Genomic DNA, 13,344 nt, shown 5'->3' on the forward strand with positions numbered 1-13,344 from the left:
ATAGTAAGGCTAACAGGTAATAACAGTGGGCAGCTGTGATTAGCTGATCACGTTACATTCCGTGTCCTATACACTTCCCTTTATGAGTCAATTTGTGCTGGTTCTACTTTAAACAGTTAGTCAATCAAGACAATCAATTAATCCTATCCCTATCGTTCACATATCCTTTCTTTATCATTTAACATTAAATCATACGTCTTACCTTTACTGAGCTTGCTTGAGCGACACATGACATTCTAGAACTGGCATCTTCTTTCTTTTCTTACTTAAAATCCCATTTTCTGTTCGAGTCTAAGCATGTAGGATGCTTAAATCTCTCGAACTTTGCTCTGATACAAACTTGTAAGGCCCCGTTACCAGTAGCCCTACTTATGTGTTGGATTTACTCATAAACGTAGTTCTAAAATCTGAGTTAATTAAAAACGTACGCGGAACATAAAACTTTCATAAAGGTTACATATTAAATCATAAACATGTCTTAAAACCATTCTTCTTGTCTTTTCAAAATCACAACATAACGTATAAAACATAGCAGATCTTCAGATGCCAGGCTTTTATTCTTCTGCCATGTGTCCCGCTCACGCCAGCTGTCGCATCCTACTCACCTGTGTGCATACTAAAAGTCAGCTACGCTAAGTGAGTTCTAGTTAATCTTACGTCATACAATACATTCACTTACCTTCAATCATGCATCCGAAGATACATAGCAATTACTTTACTAATTTACTTTTATTTCATACTTTCATACATACGTACATACTTTATTACGTTCATACTTTATATTTACTGTCCATTCTATCTCAGATATTATTAGGGTCTGATCCCTTCCTTTTCTATCTCAGATATTATGTAGGGTCTGATCTCATTCTTGTCTATCTCAGATATTATTAGGGTCTGATCCCTTTTTACTTCTCTATCTCAGATATTATAAGGGTCTGATCCCGTCTTCTCTATCTCAGATATTATTAGGGTCTGATCCCTTTTTCTTCTTCTTCGTTCATACTATCTTTACATACTCATACATATACTTTCTTTAATCATTATTACATACTCATATATCGTTCTTACATTTATATCATACACCTTCATCTTTCATATACATACCTCCCTTGTCAATACATGCAATATCCGAAGATCGTTCACGTATCGACAAGCTTTCATTCACAATCATAACATAATATCTATCACATAAATCATACATGGCATACACTTACCATTTAAGGTAAGTGTATTAACTATCACATCGAGTATGCACACAGCCCCGAAAACATAACAAGGAAATGGGGCTAGAAACTCACATGGATCCTGTTGCGTTTGCCGTTAATTGTTATCCCTTTCCTTAACTGAGCACGGCTAACTGTTAAATATATATCTTTGTTACTTAACCGTACAATTATTTAAGTTGGTATTTTAGTTAACTCTCACCTTTTCTAAATTGGGCTGGTTTGTTATACTTAGGATAATGAGTTAGTTGCCAAAATTAAATATGGGCTTGGCATGATGTAGGCTTAGTTGTTTCCGACCCAACTGTCCTCTATTCAGGCCCAACTGGATTCAGCCTAAAACACCACAGAAGACTTTGCCGAGAACTCCTTTTTGACCGAAATCTTGGGTTGACCGAGAACACCATGGCCGAAAACCACATGCCGAGTACCATGTAGACTGAGAACACCATGGCCGAAAACCACATGGTCGAGAACCATAAGGTTTGACCAAGGATTCTCAATCCTTGCTGAGAACTCCATAGGGTGGCCGAAATCCTCCAGTCCAGCTCATTATTCCATTTTTATGATTTCTACATTGCTCAGTTATTGATATAAGGTTCAAATCATGAACTTTTATCCTACTATCATCATCATTCATAATCGTTGCACCCCTGTCACTATACTATCATCTAGATCTCACCCGTTTTAGGCATAAAGCTTGGACCTTTAAACGTTCTAGGCTAGATCTTGGGTTCCTTTATGAACCGTTTACAACCATATGACCATTAAGTCCGTTTTAATCATCAAGTTTTTATTTTATGAGACATCTAGGTCTAATCTACTCTAGGGTCAAGTTTCATGGCAAATGGTTCATAAAAATGTAACCTTTAATCATAGGAAACATACCTTTAGACGTTTGGTAGGTTGCGGCTAGTTTGATTATGGACTTGAACCGTGTGTCTAGCTTGAATATCTAAGATTTATCAACAAAAGGTTTGATTTCAGTCTTGGGTTCCTCCTCTTTCTCTTGCGGCCGATTATGGTAAGTTTGGGTGTGGGTTTTAGGTTTAGAGAGAATAAGATGGATATTATGGATGAAAATGGAAAGATTTATGGTTTAAGGGGTATTTATACTCCCTTACGCCCATGGACCTAAGGCCCATCTTTCCTTTTTAGTCCATGATCAATTCCATTTACTTAGCATACATATCTCTCTATTTATTATTTACTAACTCGGGTAAATTCTCTTCCGTTAAAACAAATAATATATTTAAATATTATTATAGAAATTTGGGATGTTACACATAGAGAGTGGCGGTTGGCCAAAGCCCCCAGAACTTATCACATACTAGCATCCGGTCCAATTTGCTAAGCTTGTTATCCCCATCGAGCCATCTTGTGAATTTAAAACCGGTCATGATATACTCTGAGAGGTTTGCTTCGTAAATGAAAGAGTTGAAATCAGAAGCCTGTGTAGGATCAAAAATGCAGTTTCTTCTTTCTTCCGCCGATCTTACTTGATTAAAGTCACCGAGAGAGATCCAAACACCCTCACGTGATACATTTAAAACTTTGAGTTGTTCCCATAAAACCCTTTAGCCGAGGCCCTTTGTGGAGCATATACATTTACCACATGAACCCGCTCACTAACCCCTTTAATTGTACCACGTATTAAAAGGAAATAGCGGTGTTTAATTGTGTCTATTCTTGTAAAAATTTCAGGGTCCCAAAGACAGGCAACCCCCCCCTGACCCGCCCCCCGAGCTTACCCAATCAACCTCAATAGGCGAGTTCCCCCAGTATTTTGTGAACTTTATTCTTGTACCATCTGAAAACATGGTTTCCTGTATTGCAATGAAACCGACCCCGTGTTATTTCTTTATATTTTTAATCCACATTGCTTTGTGAGCGTTGCCCACCCCCCTAATATTTATTGTGAGAAAATTCATTGATTCATCAAGTCGTTTCCCGATCCCCTGACTAGACTTGCTAATTTATTTGAGTAGTTTTTCACACGCATACCAACAAGACTCCCTACCATAATAGTTGCATAAATTTTAGTAGCTAAGTTGTGTACCTCGTTATTTGCCCCCGCATCGACCTGAACGGGGCCATGATCAAAAAGGTTCTCCCCGGAGTGAGTATTGACATTCTGCTCAGGCAACACGGTGTTGGTATTGCTTCCAACTCCATTATTTTCAGAAAGAATATTAGAATCATCAATCACATGAGGAGAGAGAAATAAATAATTGATTAAAACACTATTTTGATAAATACTTTTAAACCAACGTTATTTTTGTAAAAAAAATTTCCACCAACACTATATTGAGAAAAAAACTCCAACTTCTAGCAATCATACAACTTGTACTCTACTATTTACGTGATTCAAATCTTCTAGTAAAACTTCAAGAAGTGTTGAAAATGTGACTTAATAATTATGTAACAGAATTTGAAATGCAACTGTCGATGAGAAAGTTGGATTCTAGGCATATAGGAATTTCATGGTGAGTTTAGTAATTAATGCTTAGATTTCGTTCTATATGGAAACATGTATATCGAGTTTTAATTTCAAACTATTGAAATATATATATATATATATATATATATATATATATATATATATATAATTTTTTTAGTTATTATTGATTTTTAAGCAGACAGTACTAAAGGGTTGTTTATAAAGCTCGCGGCTCGTTTGATAAAAGCTAGAATAAAGCTAGATAAAAAAACTTGATTTGGAATGACTTGAGCCGAGCCGACTTATTTTTGTAGCCGAGCCAAGCTTGCTCGGCTTGTTGGCTCGTTTAACTTTGAGCTTAGCCGAGCTGCATCGTTTAATTTCGAGCTTAAACGCACGTTGGCTAGATTCTTTTATATACGAAACACTAAAGCAGTATAATAATCTTAATGACAATTTATTTCTTTTCTAATTTCAGAAAATATATTCTTAAAAACAAGCTACGTTATTTTTATACAACCCGCTTGGTTTTCTTTTTATGATTTTCAAATAGTTTTAGGTGGCGATACTTTTGAACATTTGTATATTAATAAAAATAAATAAATAAATTTCGACCTACCAGCAAATTCACGCGCATCATGGTTGGTCGAACTGTTGTTTTTTTATTGTTTCTTTAAACACGCGCACGAACCGACCAATCAGTTTTGACGGCGACACTTCTCCTATCGAGGAGTCAATTTTTTTTTTATATTTATGAAAAGATAAAACAAAAATGCAAACTTCAAAACTTAATTACTCCGTATATTTTTTAACGGCTAAACTTCATTACAAAAAAGCAACTATATGAAGAGGCAACACATTACCTACGGGTGTCGTTCGGGTTATTCGGGTTTTTGTTATAGAAATTCAATACGTGTAACGGTTTAAATAAGATTTAGCATAATTTTTTTCAGGTTTACGTATGTCTGGTTAATCTGTATTCGGTTTTTAAGTAACAGACGCAGTGCATACTTTACAATATAATCTTTGATATCGTATTAACCAAACTGAACTATTTTAATTGTACAAACAACTAATATTAATTTTCAACATATGGAGGTAGGGTACCAAAAATTCACAAATACCCTTAAGATCCACGCGCGGGTGAAACATGACCTCCTCAGAAGTCACCCGCGGAACATAAATCACCCACATAACTCAAGATAAAGGAAGAACAATAAAAAATCCTAGAGACTATGTGCGGAAGGATCCAGACGTCCTCAGAAGTCATCCGCAGGGTACTGTTCCCACCGGTGAGAATGACCAGATGGCAACGTCAAAGGACAGCTGCAATTAACCAACTCCTTTCTAGAAGATTTACCAATATCCTTTCTTGGAAAGCACGAGACGTAACAGCCAATAGAAGAAAGACATATGTCCAGGTTGTTACAATCATGCACATGGCCAAGTTCGCTCGTCCTATCACATACAGACACGTGTCCAGGTTATTACAACCATGCATATGGCCGATATAGCTCGTCCTATCATATGCGGACACGTGTCCTGAAAGTTACGAGAGCATCCTTTTGAAAGGGACAGCTCGGTCAATCATATTTCCACATCATTCGGCTATAAATACATTCACAATCTCCATGAGGTATTCGCTCACTCCCAACTATCTATTCTAAATACTTAAGTACTTTCTATCCGTCGAAACGGTACTTGTTCTCACGCCGGAGGGTGGTTACGGGAAGACCCCTTCTTGTCCTTCCCGTAACGAGCTCACGGTGGTTGTTTTGCAGGTTTCTATTATTCGACTTGGGAGATCGGACTCGTATCGTTAGTTAGCAATTACATGACCCGTAACTTTTGGATTCATCGGATCTAAGCCTGTAGGGGATTAGAATCGTGTGTCTTCATTGGCGCCATCCGTGCTTGTGCTAGAATTGTAAGATTTTTTGTTTGTCCGTACGATATGAGCCAATCTCTCCAAGATCCGATAGGAACTCCGACAACAGTTAGACATACTAATGATGTCGAAGCACCTGGAGGTCCAACTCCAGGTGACTTAGGACGTATCACGGCGGAAACTCGTCGAGCTCGCACGGAATTAGGTCTAGAAGACGGATCTGATAATTTTGAATCTCCCGAAGATTGGTTACGTATTCAGCAAGAGAACGCCCTAGCTGAATACGAGCGCATGATTCGTGAAGAGCGAATCCGCGCTCGCACTTTGGCTTACGATGAGACTCCTAGGAGGTCTCCATCCCCTCCTTCAACAGTTCGAAGGAGCCAAACGCATGATAGTCTTCAAATGGAGTGATTTTTTGAAGATGATTTTGAAAGAAGGAGGCGTGATCGTACCCGCATGGTCACGCGTGAGCATTTCTACAGAGGTGTATATGAAAGATATGATCCAACGTATCGTCCAAGTGAAGTTAGTAATTTTAGCGGAGATAGCAGAATTCATGGACGAGAGGGAACTAGTCGCCCGCGTGCTGTAGTTCGCCATACTGAGTACCACAACGATACGGAAGAAGACTTCACAAAACCATATCGTCCGCAGCCTTTGCTGAGAAATCAAAGTTCATTCCGCGCATTGCTACTGCTCCGTTCCCTGCCAACTGAAGATCCCTACTATCTTAGGGAAGTATAACGGAATGTCAAATCCAAGTGATCACTTGTTAAACTTTGTGGCTGTAGGAGGAGTCAGTGGTTGGACTCTTCCTTACTGGTGCCACATGTTTGCATTGATGTTGACTGGAGCGGCCCGCGAATGGTTTGAAAAATTGTCGGATGGGCAAATCAAGAGTTGGGATGACCTGGTGGCTAAATTCTCTCAACATTTTAGTCAACAAAAGAAGCACACTCGTGATCCTTCCGAGATTTTAGATGTTGTTAGACGGGACAATGAGTCTATCGAAGACTTCATTTCCAGGTTTAATGATGAAAGTCTTAATATCAGAGGAATAAGTGAAGACATGTTGAGGGGAGCCTTTCGCAAGAATGTGCGGAGTAACGCTCTGATCTGCTGCTTGACTGGCAAAGATTGAATGCCAAAGGCATGGGATGAGATAATGACTGCGGCAAAGTTGTTCGCAAGGACTAAAAAAACTTTAGGGTCGGAAAGTCCCAAACAGTCGCCAAATGTGGAATTTCGGAATCCACGACCGAATAGACAAGCCAAGGGATCAATTTGGTCAAGGCTTCAACCCTCTGCGGATACATCAAAGCAATTCGATGCAAGATCACTAATAGGTAACAAAAACAAAGCGAGCGTCTCAACGCAAAGTACCAACAATTGGACCCCGCTGACAAAGACTCCCTCGGAAATATTGACCACTGAGAATGTGAAGTTCAAGAAGCCTCAGCCAATCATGAAAAGAGCATTCCTCAACCCTAAGAAATATTGCACATTCCATGATGATATCGGTCATAACACAGATGAGTGTTTGGCCTTGAGGAGTGATATTGAAGCAGCAGTCAAGTCCGGAAAGTTAGAACACTTGGTCAAAATGTAAGACAAGGATCAAACAAAGCTCCCGCACAAGACAATCAAGGCCCGCCTAAAAAGCAGGTCAGATATTTGAATGTTCACATGATTCAAGGAGGGCGAATATGTGGTAACAAGAGGCAAGTAATTGATGAGTAAGAATGGAAGAGTGAACTCGTAATTTTTATGCGGGTCAAGGGAGGCCCATGTAACAAAAACCCGTTGATAATCACTGCCCTAGTAGGTCATTACCGTTGACATTATTTCTTCTTTGATACTGGCAGTACGTCAGACATAATGTATGAACAGTGTTTTGAGCAACTTGACGAGGAAGACAAGGTGAGGCTGAATCCAATTCACGCGCCTGTGTCTGGATTTGGGGGTGAAGTGATGCACCCGAGTGGGGTGATATCTTTTCCCGTTACACTTAGTGATGGAATTCACTCGCGAAATGAGGACGTAGAATTCCTGGTTCTAATGGCTAAGTCAAAACATGATATCATTATGGGTCGTGAAGTAATTGGTGATTTCAATGCTCACCTTCCCACAGCTCATGGTGCGGTAGGAGTTCCAACCCGCACCGGACTGGCAATCATTTATATAAACAGATATTGCTTCGCAGCAGGAAGCTCGAAACCAATTAAGATGCCAAAGCAATCAGAAAGAACTGAGCTAGAAAAGTGGGTGTTGAACAAGAAGTTTCCAAATCAAATGATAACAATTGGGCTTGCTATCTCCGAACTAGTGAGGACGTTTCTGAAACAATTGTTAACGACAAACATGGACAATTTTGCTTGGCAACCCGCAGACATGACTGGTGCCCACGGAGGATTGCGGAACACAAATTGCGGGTAAATCAAGTCCATTCACACGGTTTGTCCAGAAGAAGCGAAAAAAGGGTCCTGAGCAAACCAAGTCCATGAATGAAAAATTCCAAGATCTGCTGAATGCTGGAATCATCCGTGAAATCCAATACCAAACTTGGGTTGCCAATCCGGTCATCGTTCCCAAGAGCAACGGAACATGGAGGATGTGTATAGATTTTAAAGATATAAACAAAGCATGCCCAAAGGACTGTTATTCGTTGCCCGAAATTGATCTTAAAGTTGATGCGGTAGCTCTGTTCAAGTTCAAATGCTTCCTTGATTCCTACAAAAGCTATCATCAGATCCGCATGGCGGCGGGTGATGAGGATAAAACAGCATTCCGCACTGATCAGGTCACATTTTGTTACAAAATGATGCCCTTTGGATTAAAAAACGCGGGTGCTACGTATCAATATTTGATGGATGAAGCTTTCAAAGATCAAATTGGGCGAAATATGGAAGTTTACATGGATGATTTGGTTATAAAGAGCTTCGAGGAGGATCAAATGTTACGAGATTAGAGGAAACATTTGATACTTTGAGGAAGATCAATATGAAGCTCAATCCTAGCAAGTGTTCCTTTGGGATGGATGAAGGAAAATTTTTGGGCGTAATTGTTACGAGTGCGGGCTTTAAAGCAAACCCAGACAAGGTCCAAGCATTCGCCCGCATGCCTTCACCTTCTTCCCTCAAAGAGGTACAAACACTTAATGGAAGGCTCATAGCTTTGAACAGATTTTTGGCCAATCACACGGCCAAGTCTTTCCCCTTAGTATCAACTCTGAGGAACTGTTTAAAGAAAGCACATTTTAAATGGACGACGGAAGCGGAAAAAGCATTTTTAGAGGTCAAGAAGTGTTTGATGGAACTACGTACCCTAACAGCACAGCATGCGGGAGAGCCTTTGACGTTGTGTTTATCAGCATATGATATAGTCATTGGGTCGTCCTGTTGACAGGTAGAAAAACCTTCAAACACCAATCTATTATGTCAGTAGAACACTGACGGACCCGGAGACTAGATATTCGATGCTTGAAAAACTAGTATTGGCATTGGTTTACGCTTCCAGGCGCCTCCGCAGATACTTTCAAGGGCACCCAGTCAATGTGCTGACCGGGTAAAAATAGAAGAATGTGTTGAGCAAACAAGAACTATCTGGAAGATTGGCCAAATGGGCCATAAAATTGGGAGAACACGCGATTGAGTACAGACCTAGACCCGCGATCAAGGGCCAAGTACTAGCAGACATTGTTACAGAAGTTCCGTGGAACAAAGAAAAGGAGTGCCTGATTGAACAACGAACTCCTATACCCCGTGAGCGAGACCAGATTTGTTCACTGTTCACGGACATAGCTTCAAGTAAAGAAGGATCAGGCGCGGGTCTCAGACTGGTCAATCCTGAAGGCCACAAATTTACTTATGCCATCAAATGGGACTTCAAAAGTACCAATAACAAGGCATAGTACAAACCTTTCTTAGTGGGCCTGCGGATAGCCAGAAAGCTTGGAGTAAAGCATTTGGAAGCGCGAGTGGATTCAATGCTAATTGCCGGACATATTAACGGAACTTATGAGGCAAAGAATTATGTGATGGCTTCATACCTCTCGCAAGAAAAGGACTTGATCCTTCAATTTTCATCTTGCAAAGTCATCCACATCAAGCGTAGTGAAAACAAGTCGGCAGATGCTCTTAGTAAACTAGCTTCAACGAATTTTGAACATTTTGCAAAAGACATCCGCATTAAAGTCCTCAACCGACCCTCTGTCCTGCAACATCAAGTATTGGTCATACAAACCGGTGTTGAATCCCGGATGACACCGATTATGGCTTATCTAACATCAGGAATTCTTCTGGAAGAAAAAGTTGCGGCACGGAAGATCAGACACAAAGCCCTAAACTATCAAGTACAGGATGGTGTTTAATACCGCAGATCCTTCCTTGGCCCACTCTTGAGGTGTGTAGATGCTGAGAATGCAAACTATTTGATAAGGGAAAGCCATGAAGGTATATGTGGTCTTCACGCAGGCCCAAGAATGGTTGTGGCCAAACTCATGAATGCGGGGTATTATTGGCCGGGGATGCACATGGACGCAGTGCAAGAAATCAGAAAGTGTAATTTATGCTAGCGTCATGTGTCACACCCAAACCTACAGCGGAAATGCCGGGGCATGAACTGATTGGTCACAGCTTTTCAAAGGTTACTAATATGCAATATGGGAAATTTCAATATCTATTTAATAAATTCAAATAAATACAAATATTCATACAATATCCAAACAAATATAAATCATAAATAATATTGTCCCGTTAATATTTTCTTCTAGCATACATCCTTAACTGATCTTCTAATTACTTCACATCACATGAATACCTGCATATGCGTTGAAAATAAAGTAATTTTGTCAACACAAGGTTGAGTGAGCAACACACCAGTTTAAATGTACATATAGTATATATAAAAATAAGTAATTGCAACAAGTCATATGTGAATAACAAATTAACCAAATGAGCAAGTATAACTGAGATGTCGAGAAGCACAAAGGCTATAACGACTGGCGTATGATCATACTATTTTGCGATTATGTTGCACTTCTCCGAATGCGGAATCATATAAAGCAAATAAGCACATAAACAAGTAAGGTATAAGTTGTTAACACATAAGACAATAGTTGCAGTTTTGAGTATAAGTATATATGAGAAATATAATTTACGCATATGTACCCAAAACATGGATAAAGAAAATGTGGTACTCACCTTAGCAAGTAAGCAAGAGTGAAAGTACGTGATAAGAATGAAGATATAAGAGACGTCACGCTTGCCAAGACGTAGCAAAGACAATCCTAACAAGTGTAATAACGAGGAATACGACATATCAATGAATACACTAATAAAGAAACGAGTTGCGGACGGATTTTAAGGGTATAAAATAAAAAGGATTTCTTATAAGTTAAAATTGTATATAATATAATTGTTTATAATTATTTGTACTTATACTATTAAATATATAATTATTTATAAAAATTACTTTTGTTTTATAAAATACCTAACCAAATAGTTATAATAATAAAGTATATTTCTATTTTCTATTTTAATTATTAGTTTTAAATAAACAACACCTTTTTAAAAGCTCCTTATATAAGCATTAACTAATTTTTAATAACTTTGAAATATATATATATATATATATATATATATACTAGTTTCATTCTCCCGTGTTACGGGAGTTTATTTAAAGTTTTGTTTTTAATCGTTTTGTTATTTTATGATGATTTATCTTATTTCTAGCGTAGTTTTGTTTTAATTTAATACATATATATTAGTTTGTTATTATATTTTTTAACGTTTGTGTTTTATCAGTTGAGATGTTTAGGTTTATTAGATTTTTAACGAACAAACATAAACGAACACGAGCATGTTGATTTTTTCAAATGTACAAACATGAACACAAATATTTGTCTAATGAAAAAAAGGGGCGTTGATGTAGTTGACGATGGTGGGTACTATCGGAAGTTAACCGAAGATGGAGATGATAGACCAGCAACGAAGACATGTAAAACATTAAATTAAATTAGGGTTTGAAAATGAAAGTGTCAATAAATGAGATCTTATAACCCATTTGAGGCCTATTAGAGTTTGGTAAAATACATAACATGTAAAAATTATTCTTTGATAATTAAGGAAAATCTCACAAATTAATGAGATGTTATAACCCGTTTAAGGGTTATCCGGATTTGGTGAGACCCATGACCCGTGAAAATTATTGTTTGCTTATGAAATATTTTACAAATAGATGAGATGTTATAACCCATTTAAAGACTATCCCGGTTTGGTGAGACCCATACCCGCGAATTCGGGTCAAATGTATGAGAAGCCTCCATTTATAAATCAAGCAATCTGGTGGCTCTAGAGAATGGGGGGAACAACCTGAGAGCGACACCTAGGATTTTATGGTAGGCAATTATATAGATAGTTAGATATCTAACCGAGATTTGGAAAAACTACGAGTTATTAAGTCGGTTTTAGTAAAATATCAATTAATTGTGTACTTATAATATTTATAATATAATTAGATTGATTAAATATGTTAAAATACTTTAATTAATTAAATCAACAAAAATACCAAAAAAAAAAATCTGCGCTGGAGGTTTGAACCCGTGATCCCAGCCACACAGATCTTAACCAACACAACGTCAACCAACTGAGCTGTCATGCTAGTTGGTATAACGTAAAAAAGAATTAATATAACCAAAAACCCGAATGAACAATGAACCCTAGAAAATCAAATTGATCAAACCAGTTAATGACCGATCAATTAATGTTAGGGTCAAGATACAATAGTGAATAACGAATGAGATCAAGTATTTAATTACCTCAGATGAAGCCAGAAAAATGGTTAACGAGGATTGAACAGGGTCGGCTTCACGAGGGTATAGAACACAATCAAAACGACGGTGATAATAAAATCAATTATAGGGGTATTGTCGGCGAGGTTATAAGGATTAAATTTGCGAGAGTAATTGCATTTATATAATCGTTTGAATATATAACTAATTAGGGTTAGGTTCAGCTAGAATATTGTTAAATGGGAATATGATCTGATATGATTTGGTTAACATAACATGGGTGTCGGTTAGGCCGATTTGAGGAAGGAATATCACATAGTTGATTCAATTTCCAAGTTGAGGTCGTTAATTAAGGTCCAAACCACGAGATAATATGAACGGGTAAGATAATCGGGTAGCGGGTCTGGGTTTTCGATCATGATACGGGTCATGGTGACCCGTTAGAGAAAATTTATTATAGATTTTCATTTCAGCCCATTAATGTTTAAGATGGACACATTTTTAGGTAAAACCTTAGTTAAGGGTTAGATTTGTCATATTTTCAAATTATATATATATATTATAAATAATATAATAATAATAATAATAATAATTAATTTATTCAATGAACGCGATTAAATTTCCCGAACATAAAAGTGAGTCGGGGTAATATTAGTTGGAAAAACCGAGTTGTTACACCATGCCCCTAATACCCTAAGTCTAAAGAATAAGTTAGTGCAAGTGACATCCGCGTGGACGTTCTAAAAATGGGCGATTCATATCATGGGTCCATTCCCAGAAGCCCCGGGACGCGTCAAATTTCTGATCGTGGCAATTGACTATTTCACAAAATGGGTAGAAGCTAAACCGGTAGCCTCCATTACAGCGTCCAGCGTTAAAAAATTCTTGTGGGAATTAAATATTTGTCATTTCGGTCTCCCGCAGGAACTTATCAATGACAATGGAACTCAATTTTGCGGATGGTGGGCTTCAAGCGTGGCTGAAAGAACTCCAGATCACT

General features: G+C 38.1%; 1 protein-coding gene across 1 annotated transcript; it reads left to right on the top strand.

Annotated features, from left to right (window-relative positions):
* The first annotated feature begins 6,302 nt into the window (after positions 1 to 6,302).
* Positions 6,303 to 6,695, top strand: LOC143594727 (uncharacterized). Its single transcript, XM_077073965.1, has one exon. The coding sequence runs from the start codon at positions 6,303 to 6,305 to the stop codon at positions 6,693 to 6,695; it is 393 nt and encodes a 130-aa protein (XP_076930080.1).
* The last annotated feature ends 6,649 nt before the right edge of the window (positions 6,696 to 13,344 follow it).

The sequence above is a fragment of the Bidens hawaiensis genome, unplaced genomic scaffold, assembly GCF_021521415.1.
Source record: "Bidens hawaiensis isolate Kalapana, Puna unplaced genomic scaffold, B.hawaiensis_p1.1 tig00044103_1, whole genome shotgun sequence".
NCBI classification, from domain to species: Eukaryota; Viridiplantae; Streptophyta; class Magnoliopsida; order Asterales; family Asteraceae; genus Bidens; species Bidens hawaiensis.